Source organism: Apium graveolens, chromosome 9 (genome assembly GCF_009905375.1).
Source record: "Apium graveolens cultivar Ventura chromosome 9, ASM990537v1, whole genome shotgun sequence".
Lineage (NCBI taxonomy): Eukaryota > Viridiplantae > Streptophyta > Magnoliopsida > Apiales > Apiaceae > Apium > Apium graveolens.
In genome coordinates this window covers 287,901,984-287,924,504 of record NC_133655.1, presented here as the reverse complement: position 1 = coordinate 287,924,504, position 22,521 = coordinate 287,901,984, and the positions used below count along the sequence as shown (strand labels likewise).

The window sequence follows — 22,521 nt, the reverse complement described above, 5'->3', positions numbered from 1 at the left end:
CCCTTATCCAAAATCCAATCCGGGTCTCATTTTCAAGAAGAATGGGCCAGACCAAACAGACTTCAATAAAGTGACGCAAACAAACACTCCAACAAAACAAACAGTTACTAACTCAATAACTGATAAGCTCCAACGCCACGTCATCTTCCCCTCACCTAAAACCTCTATAAATTCACTTCAATTAATCAGCATTTGTACATATACATACATACACAATTATAAAACACAATTTGTTTATTTGTATCTATACTTTGATCTATTTTGAGTTAATTTGATCTGTTTTGAGTTGAAGCGATAAGTAGAATGAAAGTTAATGGAGGAGATCAAGTTGGAGATCAAGTTGTTGTTTCCGCAGCTGCGAATCGTCTGATCTTCGCTTATTATGTTACTGGTCACGGTTTTGGTCACGCCACCCGTGTTACGGAGGTACATTTCGTGTTTTGACTGCTTGATCGTTTCGGTTTTTTAGTTGATTAGTTTTTGTTAAAGATATAATTTATGATCATATTAAATTACACGATATGATCATATATTATATCTTAATCTCGAGGTTTTAAGTTGCGGAGTCCCCTAAAACCTAGGATAAAGCAGAATACGATAATGTATTATGTTTTAATTAGTGATTAGCATGAATTTATATAAGTTATAGGGTCCACTAAAACACAATAATGTATTATGTCTTAACAAATTTTAGTGATTAGAATTATTTTTTGTATTATAGGGTCCACTAAAACCTCGAGGTGTTACGAGATAAAGCCGAATAAGATAATGTAGTATGCTTTAAGAAATTTTAGTCATTATGGAATTTTATTTGATTAAGTATGATAATGGATGCAAATTCATGTTTGAGCATAGTAGGAGTTTTTTAAGTAATGTAGTCCATAATAACAAGGTGACACCAAAAATGTGTATGCGGTTAGGGTATCTTATGGTGATTAATTTGAACATAATCGGATGTCTCTTTGTTAAAAGTAATTAAATAGTATTTCAAGACATAATTAACTACTATTACTCACTAATACAAAGCCTTTGGTTTGGTTGAAATGAGAACCGATGGGAGCAACTAAGGTTCAACACATATATAAACGAGGATTAAAGTGCAGGTTTTGGTTTAGATGAGAACCTAAAGGCACCACTAAGTTTCAACACATATACAATCAGAGTTCAACTCACCGGATATGTCAATTTTATTTAATGGCAACAATATATTTGGGCTTCGATGTTAGAGAATACATATGTTTTAAACATAAATGTGTGTCATAAATACTCAAATTAGTAAATAACATGTCTAAAGTGAAATTTGTTCACACATCAACGCTCTAAAGTTTACTTTAAGTTCATCCTTCTTCCTTGCCTCTATATTCGTAATATATTTGTGCTGTTTGCATGCAATTAAAGCTTATATATAGGAATGAATTATTTCTCAGAGCAAATTTTTTATTCCTAAGAAGATTGAACTAAACTTATATTGTTATTTGCATAAAATGAATGCTTATATATAGGAATGTTTTATTTTCAGAGCAAATTTATTTATTTCCAAAGCAGATTCAGCTATATTTCCCTCACATGTGGACACAAAGCATACAATGACTGCTTTGCAAGTAACATTTTTCCTACATAAATGAATTTATTGACTTGTGCCTACGTATAAGGTTGAGTAGTTGGGCACTAGAAAAAGCTGAAAACCTTATGGACCAGATATAACAATACGTGGTTTCCGATGAAAATTGCTTGATATAATAAGATTAGGTAGGTAGTAGAAAGGCGTGCGCGTAAGTTACTACACAAAAGGTCTGGTTTATGAGAGGTTTAGTAATAGTTTGACAATATACAGGATCATTGTTCGACGCCTATATCTTGCTAACATTTGGGCTATTTTTTCATCAATTTTTCTTACAATCCTGTGTAGGTGGTTAGAAATCTCATACTTGCTGGACATGATGTTCATGTGGTCACTGGTGCACCTGACTTTGTATTTACAACTGAGATACAATCTCCTAGACTCTTCCTACGAAAGGTCTGTCAAGTGCTTTATAGTATAGTTGAATATGTTATTTCTACTCCAAAATGTAATTGTTTAGTTGGAATTTATTTTTTACTTCATTTATATTGTACGTATGTTAAGAAAAGAAAGAATGTCGGGTAATACCATTACAGGTACTTCTAGACTGTGGAGCTGTTCAAGCAGATGCTTTGACAGTAGACCGTCTTGCATCCCTGGAGAAGGTATATGTGGTTTAACTTGATGGATTAAAAAAATGTGGTTTAACTTGATCTTCTCAAAAATTTGTTCATGCAGAAACTATGTTTAATATTTCTCCCTATTTCTTTAGTCCTTGAATTTTGTTATGTTTGTTGTCGTTTTAGTATTACGAGACAGCTGTAGCTCCTCGTGGCTCTATTTTGAAAACTGAAGTAGAGTGGCTGCAGTCCATCAAGGCAGACCTGGTGGTAAGTAAATAATCCTTTACATAATGTTTTTATACTTGGTTTTTTATTTGATGTTTTCTAAGATTTCTTTTTTTTTTTTAAACAGGTATCGGATGTTGTTCCAGTTGCTTGTCGTGCCGCAGCTGATGCGGGTATACGGTCTGTTTGTGTTACTAACTTCAGGTACTATATGTAATTGTTGAAATTGGTGCTATTCCTCTGGGAGTAATTTTACCATCATATATTATGCAGTATTGGCATGTTGACTGTGAGCTGTCACTTAAGCGTACTGATTTTTCCATTGCCTAGGCTATTGCACATGTCAATATCAATCGCACTTAAAAATTTGTATTTCAAATATTGAACGTGTTTCTGATACGCATTAAATGTGCCATTGCTGTTTTAGTAGATCTTAGTGAACTCTTATAAGTTTAATTTAGTTGTGTTGGCAGATGCAGGCCAAGCCTATGGCCCTTTTGTAACGTGGTCCTTCTCTTAGGAACATACTATCCTTTTCCCGGTCAATTTTGGCCAACCAAATATATCGATTTATTAAAAAGCAATCCGCGCTTATTCATACATTTTTCGTTTTATCTATTTTCTTCTGCAGTTGGGATTTCATATATGCGGAGTATGTGATGGCTGCAGGATATGATCACCGATCCATTGTTTGGCAGGTGAACCTTCCCTCAACATTATTATTTAATGTCTTTTTCGTCCCTTTTTCATTTATAATATGCCTCAATGCATAAGAAGGGCTATAAGGTTGCAAAATCTGTGTCTACTTACCCTGTAAATTTTGCTTTTTATGCTGTTATGCATTGGGGTAAACTGTCTTCTTCGTATCAACATCTGCTCAAACTCACTTGTCATATATGTAACTATTATTTCAAGGCCAGTATTGATTTCATGTATAAGATATATCGTCAGCAAACTAGACACCGGTTTACACTGGGTTGGATTCAGTGAACTAGAATTTTTATAACTCTTCTTATTTAATCAACTAGTTCTAGAAAAAATTTAAGTTATGTCTGATTTAGTTTATTATAACTTTCCACCTGCTGAGGTATAATTGTTAATGTGAAAATGGCATGTCTTTCACACGGAAATCATGATATCTAAATTTTGGTGGTCAGATAATGAGAGATACCATGGATACATATATTTTAGCAAGAGAATAATTTGACTTATATTTATGTTGGAATGAACAAAATGTTCGTTCAATTGTACTTGAACAAGAAAAATAGCAATGCTGCATTAATTGTATTCTGTGTCTTTTTTTAGTGCAGCGGTACATGTTTTATTTTTTGATACATATAATGCATTTCAAACTTGAAATACCTACATGTTAAGTTTTTTGTTCCAGTTTTCTTCATTTTTTGTGCATGCTAGCAATTCCTGTTTCAATTATATTAAATCTCTTGTTTAGTATTTGTTTGCACTTCATAGTTTATACAACTTATGTACCACAACACTAAATTTTCATCTATTAGCACTTCATGCCACATAAATACTTGTCAGCCGTTTCAAATGTCAATATTTTCTTAATGAGTTGATTTGGAGGGTCACTTGTTTTGTGCAGATGTAAAAGAAGTATAGCTCACGACTATCCTAATGTCTTCAGTCTTCACTATCATGAAATATATCACCATATTCATTAGCTTTTCATGCACTTGTCTTATGTTACTAATTTTTTGCATTTATGATGCTGATGATTGACACAGATAGCAGAGGATTATTCTCACTGTGAATTTCTCATCCGTCTTCCAGGCTTTTGTCCAAGTATGTCAATCCGACACATTTTTTAATATTGAGCTATCATCCTACATTTAACATTATTTTAATGGCTTTACATATTGAAATACTCTTCGAAATTTGTTTTTGATTTTCAGTGCCTGCTTTCCGTGATGTTGTCGATGTTCCTTTGGTTGTCAGAAGGCTGCACAAATCGCGGATGGAGGTCTATAACAGAATATAGGTTTATATATGGCTTTCTCATAATTGTACTAGGTTTTTTACTGACAAACTTAATTTCGAATGTTCTAGGTGAGGAAGGAACTTGGAATTGCGGGTGATGTTAAGCTTGTTATTCTCAACTTTGGCGGACAAGTGAGCTTACTGCCCCCTTTTTCCATGTACTAATCATGGATTTAAATCTTATTTGAGAATTTTCAATTACGACATGTTATCTTACCCTGTTGCTGCCATCCAAATTAACATTTACTGGAAGTAAGCGCTAGTTATAAAAACTATATCTGTGCTAAATTTGTATTCTATTGCTTATAATGTTGATCTTCATACAGCCGGCAGGTTGGAAGCTGAAGGAGGAGTCCTTGCCTTCTGGATGGCTTTGCTTGGTATCTCCCGTCTACTTTAAATGTTGTGCAATCCCTTGTTGCTTATGGTATACACATTAGGTAAATAAAGTTATTTATTGTTTTTTTAGGTCTGTGGCTCATCTGAAAACCAGGTGCTTCCGCCAAATTTCATTAAGCTTGCCAAAGATGTGTACACGCCTGATTTTATTGCAGCTTCTGATTGTATGCTTGGTGAGTTGTCCCGGTACATAATGTACTTAAAGTCTTAAACATACAGAAAGCAAGTGTTGACTCATTAGCTATTCAATTCAGGAAAGATTGGATATGGTACGGTCAGCGAAGCCCTAGCGTACAAGATACCATTTGTCTTTGTGCGTAGAGATTATTTCAACGAGGAGCCATTTCTGAGAAATATGCTAGAGGTACTATATGTCGTAACCATATGCTCAATTCCGTCGAAGACATTGGTGCAGTTCATTTCAAATGAATTTTAGATCTAGTTTTTTTTTTAAATTTAGTATTACCAAGGTGGGGTAGAGATGATTAGGAGGGATCTGCTAACTGGACAATGGAGACCATATCTTGAACGTGCAGTTTCATTGAAACCTTGCTATGAGGGAGGCTGTAACGGTGGTGAGGTATATTTTTGCATCTTAGTCTGTGATTTTTTACAAAATTTTATCAGTGTGTATGTCATGACTAAGTTTACTAGAATGAAACTGATTGTATATCATGGAATTTTTTTTTTATTAAATGTTATGAAATTGATTAAATATTGGATATCCTCAGAAGAGAAGATAAAAATATGTAATAAAGTTATACTGTTAGAAGTAGTGGGAGCATCTTGCAGAGATTATGTAGAGTATGGATTACCTCAACATGGTTTGAACAACAGACTGAGGGTAGACCTGTAGGTGCACTAGTAAGAATAGACCGCTGCAAACATATATACTGCAAGAAAATATATGTAAGGGCCATTAAATCCTGTGTAGGAAATAGGGAGAGGATGATGGATATTTGGTCGTATATTAGTGTTAGATGAAACATACATCTAAATGAATTTTTATAGAAATCATGTCCTAAATAAAGCTTTCACATACAATCTGCACCTGCTACAACTTACAAGCATCGCCCAATAGCAAAAAGAACAACACTGGTTTACATCCAAAGTTCAGTGTGCCAATTGTCCTCTGCCTCTGACTATTTACAGAGCCTTTATAAGTTAGTTGCCCTAATCTGTGAGAAAAAACATCGGGCGTAAATTGGTGAGTGTCCTGATTTGAATATCACTCAAAAATGATCCCAAAAGTATGTAGGCTGAACCAAATTTAAATATGATAATAAATGATGAAGCAAATTCAAGTTTGGAATTATGTTGGTAAACTATATCCTACTTATAATTTAGAAAGAAAAAAAACAAAAAAGAATTATATAGAGAAACATAAGAAAACTGGGACCCCATTCCCACGAACTTCTACAAAACTATATTACTACACGACATACAGACATGCAGACTTCTACATGCCTGAAAAAACTATCACTTATTCATTATCAAGAAAAAATATAATTGATACATAAAATTTGATTTCATGTATAGTGTTTTAAAAAAATAAAGATAAAAGGATAGATAAATATCTAGAACTGGTATGGCTTTACAATAACGTCATGCTCAGATTGTGTTTCAGATTAATTTAATTATTGATGCATCTGTAGGATTTCAGGTGTTTGTTTTGGGCCATGGGTTTCTGTCTTTTCTGAACAGAATTGTATTTCAAATGTATGTTTCTAATAGTATTCTGTATATTTCTAACAAGTTGTGCAAGTGTAGGTTGCAGCTCGTGTATTACAAGACACTGCAGTTGGAAAGAACTGTGCATCAGACAAGGTATAATTATTATCTATGTAGTTTTAACTTATGTCATATATCTAAACACAAAAGTGCTTGATTTATATGCAATCATTTGCCCTGCGTATGTAATGGTTGAGTCCCCGTATTAAATTGAGTTGACTCAAATATAAATGCAGATGTCAACCACCTGTCAGTGTATTAAACTCTTTATGGGTTTTTCAGTTTACCCCCCTTCTCCCAATTCTTTCTCCAAGATAAAGGCATGCTTTTTGATTTTCAGAAGCCTAACTAATCCGACTTGTCCAAAATTGTGAAACTATGTGAGATCAGCGATCTCCGTCAAATAGACCTAGTACATAGACTTGTTAGAGGGGCACAAACACACACGTTCATTGCACACCTACTATTGACTTAATCAGGTTACTAATATGCAACCGAGTTTTAAAATAGGTGTTTTGATCTCACATATTTTTAATTTGCTTGATATTATAGTTGAGTGGGGCTAGAAGATTGCGTGATGCTATCGTCCTTGGTTTTCAATTACAAAGAGTCCCTGGAAGAGATATTTCCATTCCAGAGTGGTATGCAAATGCTGAGAGTGAATTTGGTCTTCGCACTGGATCACAAAATGCTGAAACAAATGAGTCAAGTGTCTTCGAGAACTCGTAAAAAATATCTACCCTAACTGTTTCTGTTGACCATTATCAATTTATGTGTACCTTGTATATTTCTATTCATATCATTGGCTGTTTCTTATTGGTGTAGATACATCGAAGACTTTGAGATTCTACATGGAGATCTTTTGGGTCTCTCAGACACCATGAGTTTCTTAAAGAGCTTGGCAGAATTAAGTACTTTATATGACTCCGGAAAGAATGCTGAAAAGCGACAAATGCGAGAGCGCATGGCTGCTGCTGGTCTATTCAATTGGGAGGTCTCTTACATTTGGATTATATTCTTTTGAACAAAAATGAACTCAGTACTATTACATTTACACCGAACTATCGGGTTAAACAATAATCTGTCTTAATCCTCAATCCTGTACTCTGAAATTGACAAAGTAACTACAAAAGGTTGGCCTGCTTATATATTTTGGAGTGTGTGCACTATATTGTGCTTCTAGGTTCTGCATGTGAAGACCCACTGGTCTTTGATTAATGCATTTAGGTTTTTATTTGTCCTAGCTTATTAATATTTTCTTTTGAAATTACCATTATCTCCCTCCTACCCTCCAATTTCTTTTTACCACGAATCATTGTGAACCAACATTACATAGAATGTAAAACATAAAGGGGGCATCTTTTATCTATTTCTGATCTGCCAAAGAACTTTAAACAATTAAATGTCTGTAGATTTTGCTTTGTATGTACATGTGTATTAAAATGAAGACACTTATGATGACAACATAGTATGCCCCTTCCCCCTCCTTTTGCTAGTTATTTTTTCCTTTCTACTCTAGGTAATATAATGTCTCACGACATAAACAAAACCTTTTTGTCAACCTTATACACATGATGATGAGTTTTTCTTACAGCAACTTTATTAATCAGTCCTACTTGCAAACAGTATATGGTGCTTCATACTTTATAGATTTCATTCTGTAATGACTCCAAGAACATACTTTACTATATAGGAAGACATCATAGTGGCAAGAGCACCTGGAAGGTTGGATGTAGTGGGTGGAATCGCAGACTACTCAGGGAGCCTTGTCTTGCAGGTGAGCTAGACTTTTTCTGGTTAATTGTAACTTTGTTCAGTTAGTTATGAATTTTTTATGGACACACTTTAGAAATCAGTCAGATGATGAATAATAAACAGTTTACTGGCGAGCATTCGGGGCAGGGCAAGTAGACTCAAAGCCTTGGAAAGATAGTAGTGCAAAAAAAAAATTCTTCAAATTCTCCTTGAAATAAATCAGTGAGATGACAGTATGACATGATTTATCAACATCTACTCTACATATTTTGCAGATGCCTATTAGGGAAGCGTGCCATGTGGCTGTTCAAATAATTCATCCAAGTAAACAGAGACTTTGGAAGCATGCCCAAGCTCGACGTCAAGCGTCATCTCCAGTGCTACAAATAGTACATCCCTGACCGTTCTCTTTCTTGATTATTTACACTGTTATACTCCAAATGCATACAAATATTAAATTTGTTGTGTTTTTTGAAGTGAATACCATCATTACCTAGTAAATCCTTGCACGAGCTTTTTAAAGTTATTCTTTTTAGAGCAAGCAACTAGGTTGGAACCTCTCAAATCTTGTTCTTTTATTTGTTTGGTCTGTGGATAGAAAGTCACAGATCATGTTGGGCTTATTTTCTTGCAGATTATGCCTCCTAAAAAGTAGTAGTATGGCTTATGATAGAATTAAAAGTAGTGGTATGACTTATTATACAATATACAAGTTGGTGAAAGCCTTGACTAGAAAGTATATGAGTCCAGGCATTTTCTTTTCTTTTTTGTCTTTAAAACTATATCTTTATACTTATATCGTGTTTTAAAGATTTTACTGATTGTAACGTCGTTTCTGCATAAATATACATACAGGTATCATATGGGTCCGAGTTAAGCAATCGTGGTCCAGCCTTTGACATGGACCTCTCAGATTTTTTGGATGGTGGACAGCCAATGGCATATGAAAAGGCTAAAAATTACTTTGCTCAAGATCCGTCTCAAAAGTGTGCACTCTTTCGTGTTTGTTTTATCTGATTTCAGTGTGCCATAAGATGCTTTACTAACAAGGTCTCATTGTAGATGGGCTGCATATGTTGCAGGAACTATTTTGGTTTTAATGAAAGAACTGGGTGTACGCTTTGAGAATAGTATCAGTATGCTGGTAAGGCTTATTTTTAGATATTATGAGAGTGTTGTTCTTTCGTAATCCCTGCATATTTCATCAGTTTCATTATAGCATTACGAATTGCTAAAATTATATCCTTAATGTTGCATTCCTAAGATAACAAGCGGCTAAGGTGCTACATAATTATTTGTCATCTAATAAGTCCTGCCATTAAATTGCTCAGAGAATAATTTTGTCACTGATTATTGATGGTTAAAAATTTGTTATACTGATATTGGTTCGAAGGCATTCATTAACGGATGCATTTAGCTCGATAAACTATCTTTTACGGGTTTTTTCAGTTTTCCATTTGTTGCTGGTACTTGGCATGGAAATCTGTATTCATGAATACTTAGGAAAACATTTTTGGACTAGTTACCGGAATCATTAATTATATGCGCTCGCTATTTGATGGTAGACACTTGGCTAGACATTGTCCTGTATTCATATTTTGTGTGCACCTGTCAAAAAATGTTTCATTGCTATTTTTTCTTCTTATTGTGAGTTACTACTGGAGTAGTTGTATGTGATATACAGATTTACTAAATATGAGAACTTGGCGATCATAAGCATAAGGTTTTTTTAATTTTTTTCCCTACTTGTTAAATAGGTTTCTTCTGCCGTCCCAGAAGGCAAAGGTGTTTCGTCTTCTGCTTCGATAGAAGTTGCTAGTATGTCTGCTATAGCAGCTGCTCATGGTAATCACATCATTAACTTTATAAATTGAGGAATTTCATGTATACCTCCCAAGTTGTCTTAATAGCTATCAATCACTTTACCAAAGATTTTACAAGTCATTTGCATTTTCCATCTGCAGAGATTCCTGCTACTTGTGATACATGATTTTATAATCTTTTGGATAATATTACCCCTTGAGATTCCTTTACTACAAATTTGCCACTATTTTGTGAGTTTAATGTTTATTCTAAACAAAAATTATGTGCACTAATTTTGCATGATTATTAGTATTTAAACACTGTCTAATATGAAAATCTTAGTCTGCGAGGTTTATTTCGGAATTTTGCTGAGTAATGTTTTAGCATGGACTGAGTGTATAAATTTTTAATTTGTTCCTTGAACTGTGCAATACAGGCTTAGACATCAGCCCTAGGGAGCTTGCTTTGCTCTGCCAAAAGGTCTGACATGCAATGTACCATCTAATTAATAATGATGCATTAGTCATTGACATATAATCATCTTTTCATTTTACTCTTTACAAATATTGTCTCTTTATGATTATTTATATATTTATTTAATAACAGGTAGAGAACCATGTTGTTGGAGCTCCATGTGGAGTGATGGATCAGATGGCTTCAGCATGTGGTGAAGCCAACAAACTTCTTGCTATGGTTTGTCAGGTATGACGTGTGGAATGTGATATCAGTTTCTGTTTTCTAGTGCAGAATGTAGTTTATTGCTTGTGTGATGTCTAAGATAAAATATTTGATCGTATTGGTTTCACAGCCAGCTGAAGTACTCGGGCTTGTAGATATTCCGAGTCACATACGGTTTTGGGGAATTGATTCAGGATTGCGACACAGGTGTCATATATCTGACAACTTATCCTATTATTCCTGCGATGAACATTAAGACACTTGTATTATAATTTTTTCTTTTGCACCCCATAATTGGAAATTATGCAGCATTGGCGGTGCAGATTACGGTTCTGTCAGAATAGGAGCCTTTATGGGTCGAGAAATGATCAAATCTACTGCATCTGCTAAGTTATCCAAATCCCTATCAATTGAAAATGGTGCAAATGCAGATGAATTGGAGGAAAGCGCTGAACCGCTTGAAGCCGAAAAGTCATTAGAGTACTTATGCAACCTGTCCCCTCACAGGTAGTAGGTTCAATCAACCCAATCTTTAGACAGGTTTAGGTGCATGAATGCCAAAATTTGCATTTAAAAATTGAAGTAGAGATATGATCTTTCCTTGTGTATGGGAATTGGAAAAGTGCAGTCGATTTGAATTTTGATTCATTATGATTTCATTTTTCGCAAGACCAAATTGCAGCTATTACCAGCATTCTTTTTTGTAGACTACCAGTGCTTTTCCTCAATCTATAATATAGTTTCTTTCCATTATAGATATGAATCTCATTACGCCAAGATCCTTCCCGAGGTCATGCTTGGTGATACATTTCTGGAGAAATATGTGGACCACAAGGATCCAGTGACAATCATTGATCGGAAGCGTAATTATGGATTAAAAGCAGCTGCTAAACATCCTATATACGAAAACTTCCGTGTGAAGGTTAGCAGTGCTATCATTTCTGCAATATATTAATAAAAAGAGTAATGCTAGAGGTACAAAATTTGGTTACAAAAAATTGTTCCCAGATGACGTGTTGCCTTATTGATGTGGCAGTATGGGATGTTTTGATTGGTCTTATTTATGTGGATGCAGGGGGTCCATTTTATTTAATATTGCTATAACCAGTAATGATCTGCCACATGGCATTTGGTAAATATTTTGGGAACCAATCTGGTACTCCTAGCATTTTCCTAATAGAATACTTAATTTCCTTTATGTCTGCATGCACTACTGGTTTTCCAATCTCTCTAATTAGTCAATAAAGTCCAGGTTCGGAGTAAGTGGTAAACGTTTTTGAAGAGTAAAAATTTTAATATTTTAAGAATACTTTCTAATTCTTCAATTTCATTTAAGAGTCTTAGTGGCTTCAAGAAGAAGATAGGAATACTGTTATTCCAATATACAGTTTTTATATGGTTGTCACTTTTTTCTATGTATTCTGAACATGGAAGGTGTACTGAAAACTCATGTAACAATAATTTTTTTTAGAACTTTTGGGATAAATAGATCGAGAGATGGTGAATTTCGGACTTGTAAATAGCATTTGAATTGATTACTCTTTACTTGTTCTCGGTCTGTCATGATTTTGATAGGGAAATAACAATATATATTCCATGTTATGATTTTTATGAGGAAAGAGCAATATCTATTTATGTCCAGGCATTCAAAGCACTATTAACATCTGCTGCATCAGAGGACCAACTCACGGCACTTGGAGAACTGATGTATCAGGTATGATGCACTTCTATTTTAATTAGGAATCTTTGTTGTCAATACTTGTCGAAATCTGCTTTCTCAGTTGCCAATTTATCATGTTTTGGAGGATATCAGTTCCAATATATTCGAGATCAAATAACTAGTTTTATTATAATATATGTAATTGGTATATGACAACAACCTTTTCTATTTAGTGCAAAGCCTATAAAAATCAGTAGTTAGGGTTCAAAGGTTCCAGCTTGATTGTCGTCGTCATTTATGTCATCCTTCTTGCAGTTATAAAAGTTTTTCCAGCTAGTTATGCCTTGATGGCTAGGTGATATTTGCACTCCCCAAGTGTATATGTATACACTATAAACCCAAGAGAAAAACAGACCAACATGCCGCAGCATGTTTTATAGTTTTTGTTGATAAGAAGCCAAGGTTTTTGAGGGTTTTTTCTTTAACTGTGTGCTACACTTGAATATAAATTACAACTTCTTTTTGTAATATATATTAGTTTTTTAACATTAAATAGCAATATATTCCATAGCCTATTTGGGAATAGTAGGTGACCTATTTTAATTCTTTAAAATTTTCATACAAATATAATTGCATATTTAGGATGCTTACACAGATACATGTCTGTTGAAAAGAAATAGTAGTAATGATAGATAAGGGGATGATTATGAGCAGCTTAACTAAGAATCATTTCCTCTATTAATATAAATGAGAATGTGCCAAAAAAATTTTACTAACTATGCTAAGACATTGTATTTACTAAAATTACTTTTGCCTCTGTTCCGTAATGAAGAAACTCTTTACTACTTGCCATATAACTAAGTTTGTAAATAAAATGAAAGATTTATATAGTCTTGAATGATATACACTATATTGAGACATCAGATGCTTTTATCATAATTCAGTAGATTATTGGATAATAAAATATGTTACGTGTAATTATATATTAAGTTTTCGGTTACTTTGAATAGGATATTTTTCCCTGAAAGAAAATAGATAAGTTTGGTTAATATAGATACTTCATTAGAAGTCATTGCTACATTCTAATAGATTGAAAGTATAAATAATAAAATGTGTGTACAAAATTACAAATTACAAACACATCAAAGGCGTGCTAATATCGCTATATTTTATAAAATTGAAGAATTTTATCCGTTATTAAAAATTGCAATATATAAAATTACCATCTGAAAACAAGCACAATTGATAAAAGGGTTATACTTCATCCTAACCAATTTCTGCAGTGCCATCGTAGTTATAGTGCTTGTGGACTTGGCGCGGATGGCACAGATAAGCTAGTCCAACTGGTGCAAGAAGCTCAAAATAGTAAGTTGTCTAAATATGGTGATGGGACTCTGTACGGGGCAAAAATTACTGGTGGTGGATCTGGAGGAACAATTTGTGCCATTGGTAGGAATTGTCTACGAAGCACCCAACAAATTCTTCAAGTAAGTTACTAATTTACACTCATGTGTCAGAAATATAAAATTTGATCTACGAAATATCTGTTTTTAATTTCATTAGCCAGAAGCTAGCGTGTTTAGAATACACGTTTCGCGTTGTTGTATGGAATAATTGTGATTGTGGTTTGCATTTGTGATGTTATTAATGATAAGTCAATATAGTTTTTTGCCCTAAAACTTTACTTGTCTCTTCTAATTATGGGGTTGAAAGTACATGCTCATGGGGCAAGAAAAACTGTAATAAACAAGGAGAAAAGTTACTATTAGTAAAAAAGCATAACAGAGTTAACTTAATGCATCACTGTTATATGTATAAATCAATTATATTCTTTCGTTAATTAGCTTGTTTCATCTTCAATGTCCAGATTCAGCAGAGATACAAGGCTGCCACTGGGTATCTACCAGTTGTTTTTGAAGGTTCGTCACCAGGTGCAGGAAAGTTTGGACACTTGAGAATTCGCCTTCGCCATCCCCACAAACAAGAGTAATATACAAGGGAAATATTAAACTGAGAACATTACAATTCTGAATGATTAATAAAATATCATTATACCCAAGTTCACCATTACTTCGATATCTGCATGAAGGATTCATATCAGAGGTCTTGGGACTTGTCGAAGTGGTAGGGAAAAAAGGTCTAGGTGTTATAAGTCTATAAGAAGACTTGTGATATTGTCATGATCTTTATATTGTAGTGGAATTTTGATATAAAAAAAATTTTGTTTCTCGATAAAGCGTAGAATTCAAGATATCTTGCTATGCAACTGAATATGAAAATATTCTGGCATTTGTATCGATGAGTGTCAATCTGTGTGTACAGAACTACAGATCAAATTTCTTCAATCGTAAGACAGGACTCGAAATTTTAATGTATAAAAGATGCAGCAATGAAATTGGCTGTCAGTGCAATACTTGTGTATTACTTAAATCTAACATCATTTCGAGCAAAACAGTAGTATATTATATTTTTAATTTTGTACCATGTTACATTCCATGAATAACTGAGTAACTAGGTACTTTTTTCATCATCTCAACTCAAACATACTGTAGTTTTTTCATATAGCTATGTCATCTTTGTGTGAACAGTTTATTTGTGATCAGTGAATAGAAAAGTTTCTCAAAGATGCAATGCTCAAAAACTTATTTTCGGATTCATCTATTAGAAAACCAAGTTGCAAACAAGTTTTCTGCTAATCAGACCTAGCTGTTCATAGACAACTTACTACATTTGCAATATCCACCGCTAATTACAGAAATAATTTGAAAGAGATCAGCTTATTGTAATCTACCTTTCCAATACATAATCTGTGTAGCCAATGTTTGGTAATGAACAAAATGTGGGGTGACCATAGGTACACTGCACGAACCCCGCTGAGGATCTTATTCACTACAGATTGCCATCACATTTTAATCAGTTTGCGGGAGTTTACTTTTTGTCCTGGTGATAGAAAGATTCATAGGCTTCTACTCTTGGCTTTGCTTCAGGATGCTCAAGTTCTTCCGCAAAACCCATGGTCATCTTCACAAAATCTTTCATGTGCACTTTCTTCCATTCCTACGGAAAACATAAAAGCAAAACAAATGGTAAAAATCCTTGTAGGTGAGGAGTGGAGAGATGTGGTAGCAAAGGAAATATAAGCAACAATTTGACCCGTGACCTGGGTAAAATCTCAAAGGAAAGATACATTTAAAAAAATAACTAGGGTGGATCCAAACTCTTTATTCCTAGAAATTATCAGCTATTGAAAAGAAAAGATATTCAGATAAAGTTCAAATACGAAGATATTACAAGCAGCAAACCAGCTGTACAACGAAGGCATGATGGGAAGGGGGATGTAAAAAGGTTGAAAAGTTTACCTCAAGATCCCATTCTCCATATAAGTCTGGATCAGTACTGTTGCCCCAAACATATGCGTACACTTGTAGCTTCTCAGAAGTATCCTACAAAGCCACCACGGCCAAACTATTTAGCATCTTCCAGAGTCGAACGGCCATGAAAATACCAGCAAAGCAAAAACAACGAAAAAAATTTGACAATAAGGAGTCTGTTTAAGTAATTATGTATCTTCTCATGCATGATGGTTTTGCTATTTTACTATCTTAGTATCTATGTAGAAAGTTAACAAGTTTGGAACTTAAATAAAATATATAATATACATATACTGAAGTGTATCAAATAGTAATTTCATACTTTTACACTTCATCGTCTAGATTCTTTTATCCTTTACATTTCTTTTCAATTTTTCAGCAATTTTCTGTATAAATCTCTTGATACGGAAATGGGTACAAACATGGGCATACATGACATTAGGCTAACAAAAGAACTGGTACCTGATGAATGCACTTTATGTGAGAATGTAAACTAAGGGGGGTATATTCAATTGGGATTTTGAAGGATTTTTATGGATTTTAGAAATCATGGGGTATTCAATTTAGATTTTAAATAATCCTTTAAAATCTGAAGGTATTCAACAAGGATTGGAAAAAGTCTTTTAAAATCTTAGTGTATTCAATTTGGATTTTAAAAAATCAATCAAAATTTGGTGGTATTCAATTGGGATTTTAAAAAGTCCATCAAAATCTGATGGTATTCAAAAGTTCATGGATTTTCTTTTATTTAAAAAAGTTGTGGATTTTGATGGATTTGCTAGTACATTTTTACTATCTTGAAATCTCTTCAAAATACATGAGATTTTGATGGATTTCTAAAAAACTCCACAAAATCCACAAGACTCTACAATATTTTGGATCAACTCTATCAAAATCTACGAAGAATTAAAATCAACGAAAATCAAGGAAAATCTTTTAAAATCTATAGATTATTAACAATCCTTTAAAATCTGAAATGAATACACCCCCCTAAGTTTTTCGTGGGGATTCAAAAATTGAAAAAAAAAATCAGAAAAAAAAATAAGAAGAAGAAATGACATATTGACGTTATATTCTTTAATCTAATAATAAGAATGGAGATAGCCCTTCGTCTTTTTGTTGTTGCAGACATAGTACTTTCACATCCTCTCTGCTACGATAATAAACTAATCCCAATTCCCATATGCTCGTCATTATAAAACACTTTCATGTCTAACTTTAACTTATTTACTTTTCATAAACAAGGTTTTAATACCTTAAAGAAAATCTGAATGTTCTACAGAAATTTTACTCCATGTATAAGGGGCACAAAAATAACTGATATGATTAAGTTGTGCCTACCGTCAGTGTAACATCTACGTTCCTCCTTTCATACTCAAAATCCTCAAATGCATCTAGAACAAGTAGTTCAGGATCTGTGATCCCTGAGAGAACCTGCAGTGAGCACTTATAGTTAACATATGATTAATTATAACAATAAAAACTGTTAGAATTCTAATTAAATAAAGGATTGGATCAATTATCTCGCCATTAATTTGTTTTTATTAGACGGTCTGCAAATAAAGTGGCTCATGCACTTGCAAGAGACTCTTATTATGTAGCTGATCGTGTGTTTAGAAGATTAGATTTCTCTCCTGATATTCAAGATGTAATCATGAATGATTTGCAAGTTTAATGGAAGCTTTTTAACTTTCAAAAAAAAAATTAAAAGGATTGGATCAATTATCTCGCCATTCAGTTGTTGCGAGTTCTCTAATAAAAGTAAAAATAATTTCTTTCATTTTATTTTCTCTAAATCCCCGTCAGAAAGTGAGGCAACCCAAAATTCCTAGATAAAATTGTAACTTACAGATTAGTATGCAGTGATGATATGCAAATTAAAATATTAGTTGCTTTTCAAGATTCAGTTATAAAACCAACAGGTAATGTGAATTTTTATATTGAATAGGTTATAGAAACATATCTAACGCCATGTCACAAATCACAACGTGCAAATTGCTCAAAAATTTGATGTCAATAACAAGAGAATTCTCAAGAAGGGCTGAAGAATAAAAAAATTGGTATATCGCGAATTTTCCTCCAAATTTTTATGTACCTTGCCAATTTCATCATAATATCACATGGAAACAAGTAATACTTTAATTTTTAAAGATTATATCTAATGTTCATGACTACAGATAAGACAACTATTTGAAAGAATGAAAAATTATTGATACTATAGAGGGCTAAATATTAATAATGCTATACAGGCTACAAGCCAAGACTGGTTATTAAACAAACCTTCCCAGTAACTTTCTTATCTTCAACAGGTAGAATCGCAGGATACACTCGCCCTTTAATGCTAAACCTATGACTAAATAAAAAAAGTCAGTTCAGAAATGTAAAAAACAAATATACCAATACTCTGATATAATGTTGTAAAAATTATACATTTCATTAAAATGAAAATTAGAACCCTCGTTCAAAGATTGAGTTTGTATAACATTAAATACTCCATGATTCTCCGCCTCCTCTACATGTAATAGAAGGGTCAAGTAGTCGATTGAGTATCAATAAAGTTGTGAATCTAATCCTAGCGAGAACCGTTACTTCTCTGTTCCTATCTAATTTTTGTAAAGTCATCCAGATAAATAATGCACTTTCTTTAGAAGTTTACGACGCCAGAGAAAATTATTCATTTGACGAGATTATTCATTTATCGATAAGACACTGTATTTGTTCAATTAATCGAGTGAGTATCAAAAATTGTAAGTCCAATTCTGGTAACAATGTTTCTATCTACATTTAAACCTCTATAAATGAATAGCCTCGGTAATTTCAATACGGTATTGAGATACTACCTCAGTTTACATTTGATTTATCTATCTGGACCAGACTAAAGAGATTTATTTTAGAATTGATCAAAAACAAAAAAAAAACACAAAAACTGCCATGTTGATCTATATATACATAAACAATAAAACAGTAAAATTCAAATACCCGTAAGTAAACTGAAACGAATAATTTAAAACAAAATGCAACGCAATAATCAAAATTAAATTATTAATAGAGATAGAGGGAGGGGGAGAGAGAGAGAGAGAGAGAGAGAGAGAGAGAGAGTCAGGGAGGGAGAGGGAGAGGGAGAGAGTCAGGGAGGGAGAGGGAGAGCGAGAGAGAGGGAGAGAGGGAGAGAGAGAGAGAGAGAGAGAGAGAGAGAGAGAGAGAGAGAGAGAGAGAGAGAGATGACAAACTAGTTATTAAGAGTGGCTGGAGAAGCGTGAGGAATGCGTTTGAGAAGTACTTTAACAACCTCCTCAGCCTGGAGACTACCGTAAACAAACACTTTGTGAAGGCCCATTGATTGTGTTCGCAACACTACTGATGTTGTGTTCGACTCCATTTTGATCTAATCGATTATGATTATGTTTATGAAAATGATGACTTGTTGCTTAACCTCGTATTATTATTCTTCTGTTTCAGTAATTTGCGGGCCACTACTTCAGAGAAGTTATGTTTTTTCTCCGGTAAATTAGCTAATCGATCATTATATTATACCGACATTTTTAGTTGGGACACTGGTCGACAAAAACTTACAATCGTATCATTAGACTTCACTTAACTTGCAATTATTGCAATTGGATTACTGAATCCATATTATTTTCGTGGCCGTTAAATTGTGTTTGCTATTTAAGTTATGTCGTATTGGTTGTGAAGGGGGCATACCATTTTAGATCTAATTGATCGTTAATAATTTGTCAACTCTCAATTAGATTTTTACCAGTTTTGTTATATGAAATTTCGTGTTAAATAATTTGTGAATTCTTAATTGGATCTTCACCGGAACGAAGAATACAGATTACAAAAATGATAAAGTTGCGGTGAATATAGCCAAGTCATATGGATATATATGATAGGTTGTTAATTATTTTTTTCTCAAAATCAGTTACAAGTTGAGCCTATTTCAAAAGAAGTGAGGAAAATAGCTATCTTGTTACGACTTTATTCTAGTCACTCACCCTATTTTTGACATCCCCTCTTCGAGAATGGTTAACTCTCATAGTGTGATGGGCGGTGTGTACAAGATCTGAACAAATTCAGCGCTGTATGACTAACCTGCAATTATTAACGATCTTGGCTTCATGTAACAATAGAGTTGTTATATTTGAAGGAAACGGATGTGCACTCCGGTATGAAAGATTTACTGTTATCTAGTCCACGTAAGCGGAAAATGAAAATACACCTAGAGGGGGGTGAATAGGTGATTATGGCTAACTAGGATTACTTTTAAATTTTACCCGATAATAGCTTACTGAGATTTTACCAACAGAACTATAATCTGACAATGATAGTAAGCTGAGATGACTAAATGCAATGCATAAAATAATGTGCAGAAAAGTAAATAGAACACACAAGAATTTTAGTCAGGTTCGACCCCTAAGCCCCTATGGTCTACGTCTTGGTCCCTTACCAACTTGGTAAGAGAATATATTATTGACCAATGAAAGTTACAACTACAAGATACAACAATATATCTCCATTTATCCCAGCTGCTGATAATGGCTTGCTGAAACCCTGTTTAAGAACCTGCTCTCTAAGTATTATACTACCCCGTAATACAAACTCCTCTAGCAAGTACCACTAAACCCTTGTTTCCCTTAGCCAACTTATCCAGCAACTAATCAATACAATTTGAACAATACAAATCAATGATAAATTTACAACTCAAACTATAGACTCTCTTCAATAAAATACGTGTATATAATTCAGAGCTCGAAAGTATTTTAGAAACAATAAAGTTCAGGAGTTGTATGTGTTCTTGCTTTTCAAAATCGTCAGTCATAAAACTGCAAGAAGCCACATATATATAACCATACATTAACGTTTGAAAACAGCCTCAACAAATTACAACGGCTAGAATCCAATTCTACTGTGTAAGATCGTTGGGATGGTTTTCTAACGTTCATGTGTACGTTACATAGAAGAGAAACAACGATGAACAACGTTCATAAAATATCTCTTCTATTTTGTAGAGTATAGAACGTTTTAATCAGAATATAGAAGATAGAGTTTGAAAGAGAAACAAACTCCCATAATATAGGAAATCAATTTGAATAAGTTAAAATGAATTATACTTGAGCTCTATATATATAATGCACGTATATTTATTAGAGAAGTCCTTACAACTGATATAAAAGAAGTTTCTATAAAATCTCCATGAAATTCGACTTCCTTGTTGAATCTGGACTGTGCATCCTGGCTTGCTGTTATTCTGAAAATCGTGATCATAGCTTGCTGAAATAGATCACTGTCTTATGACAGCTTGTTGAAATAGATCACTGTCTTATGAAAATGATGACTTATTTGTTGTTGCTTAACCTCGTATTATTATTCCTCTATTTCAGTAATTTGCGGGCCACAACTTCAGAGAAGTTTTGTTTTTCTTTGGTAAATTAGCTAATCGATCATTATATTATACCCACATTTTTAGATGGGACACTGGTTGAGAGATACTTATAATTGTATCATTGAATTTTGTTTAACTTGCGATTAGATTACTGAACTTCAAATTATTTTACTGGTGTGTTGACTATTAATTGAACATTATTAAGATATATCACATTGAATATGACATGAGCATATCATTTTGGATCTAAATGATCGTTAAATAATATGTCAACTCTCAGTTAGTTCACTTAACATTGACCGGTTTTGTTATATGAATCTTAGATTCTTAGTGTTTGGGAAATAAAGAATACAAAATACGAAAATGAGAATGTTCCCGTGAATTTGTGGACGAGTTATATTAAATATGTTGTTAATTCATTTTTTTAGAACCGTAAACGAAACGAACTGTTATAGGGAGAATTTCGTATAACAGTATTGTGGAGGTTCATAGGCGGAACAAGGATCAAGGACGTTGTTTGAAGGCGGAGCAAGGTTGTTTTGTGGTGGTGGTTGAGCTTGTATGTCGACTCCTTAAGAAAGAATAGGGTTTGTTATTCTCTATCAAGTGTCGACTCATGTCTCATACAAGTGCCTATGTACCCTATTTATAGGGATCAAGCCTCACGTAGTTCTTGGGGAACAAATCACATAGGCTAGGGTTAGGGTTCTCCAGCCCCCAATTAGTCACGTAAATCTTGACCGGCTCCACACGCTTCCTACAATCTCGCGGCATCTCCGCATTTCTTCCCGTGATTGTTGGAACAACCCGTGTCGGCCCCGAAATCTATGAGCAACTCAGTCATCTATGAGTCACTTTCCATGTTGCACACAAAGTCCTCTAATACGGACCGGCCTGGTTACCTTCGGCCCGAACTGCCTTCCTTTTTAATCAATAGATACAATGTTTCCTTCATTATCTTAAGATGTGGGCTCATGGGCCCAGCCCGCGTATGGGCACCTAAGCTCAGCCCGCATGTGGTCACCTGAGCCCAGCTTGTGCGTGGGCACCTGAGCCCAGCTCGCGCGTGGGCACCTGAGCCCAGCCCGCGTGTCGGCACCTGAGCCCAGCTCGCGTGTGAGACCCCAGATGACAAGTGTGAGGCCACCTTACATGTGTGAGCCCTGCTCGCACGTGCTGGCCCAAGTCATATTAATCCACGATTTCAACCCACACATGAGAGCCCAACCATTCAATGTTCCCATGGGGACCTGTTTAGGGCCCATGACCGAAAGCGGGCATAACAACTACCCCCAAAATTCCTGGTCGCATCTTGAGGCTAGAAATTTTCCAAC

General features: G+C 34.3%; 2 protein-coding genes across 2 annotated transcripts; one reads left to right on the top strand and one right to left on the bottom strand.

Moving 5' to 3' along the window:
* The first annotated feature begins 114 nt into the window (after positions 1–114).
* On the top strand, positions 115–14,864 carry LOC141683914 (L-arabinokinase-like). Its single transcript, XM_074488718.1, has 29 exons — positions 115–426; positions 1,910–2,017; positions 2,158–2,226; positions 2,368–2,451; positions 2,537–2,613; positions 3,041–3,107; positions 4,155–4,212; positions 4,323–4,390; positions 4,477–4,539; positions 4,734–4,787; positions 4,877–4,979; positions 5,061–5,170; positions 5,267–5,386; positions 6,577–6,633; positions 7,090–7,262; positions 7,363–7,531; positions 8,231–8,314; positions 8,568–8,681; positions 9,148–9,278; positions 9,355–9,436; positions 10,050–10,137; positions 10,532–10,575; positions 10,702–10,797; positions 10,904–10,980; positions 11,083–11,280; positions 11,530–11,695; positions 12,416–12,487; positions 13,717–13,920; positions 14,301–14,864. Exons 1-29 carry the CDS (start codon positions 304–306, stop codon positions 14,421–14,423), a joined length of 2,982 nt encoding a protein of 993 aa, XP_074344819.1. The 5' UTR covers positions 115–303; the 3' UTR covers positions 14,424–14,864.
* Positions 14,865–15,064: 200 nt separating this feature from the next.
* Positions 15,065–19,281, bottom strand: LOC141683915 (AIG2-like protein D). The gene is made up of 5 exons (XM_074488719.1): positions 19,035–19,281; positions 18,085–18,157; positions 17,146–17,238; positions 15,793–15,876; positions 15,065–15,490 (listed from the first exon to the last, which is right to left on the bottom strand). The coding sequence occupies exons 1-5, from the start codon at positions 19,181–19,183 to the stop codon at positions 15,362–15,364; spliced, it is 528 nt and encodes a 175-aa protein (XP_074344820.1). The 5' UTR covers positions 19,184–19,281; the 3' UTR covers positions 15,065–15,361.
* Between the last annotated feature and the right edge of the window lie 3,240 nt (positions 19,282–22,521).

Excerpts from the sequence above, each read along its gene's own strand:
- LOC141683914 (XM_074488718.1), top strand. The coding sequence starts at position 304 with ATGAAAGTTAATGGAGGAGATCAAGTTGGAGATCAAGTTGTTGTTTCC. Across the intron at positions 4,788-4,876 it reads CTTCTGGATGGCTTTGCTTG|GTCTGTGGCTCATCTGAAAA; the intron begins GTATCTCCCGTC and ends TTGTTTTTTTAG. Across the intron at positions 4,980-5,060 it reads AGCTTCTGATTGTATGCTTG|GAAAGATTGGATATGGTACG; the intron begins GTGAGTTGTCCC and ends TATTCAATTCAG.
- LOC141683915 (XM_074488719.1), bottom strand. The coding sequence starts at position 19,183 with ATGGAGTCGAACACAACATCAGTAGTGTTGCGAACACAATCAATGGGC. Across the intron at positions 17,239-18,084 it reads ATAAGAAAGTTACTGGGAAG|GTTCTCTCAGGGATCACAGA; the intron begins GTTTGTTTAATA and ends TGCTCACTGCAG. Across the intron at positions 15,491-15,792 it reads ATGGAGAATGGGATCTTGAG|GAATGGAAGAAAGTGCACAT; the intron begins GTAAACTTTTCA and ends TGTTTTCCGTAG.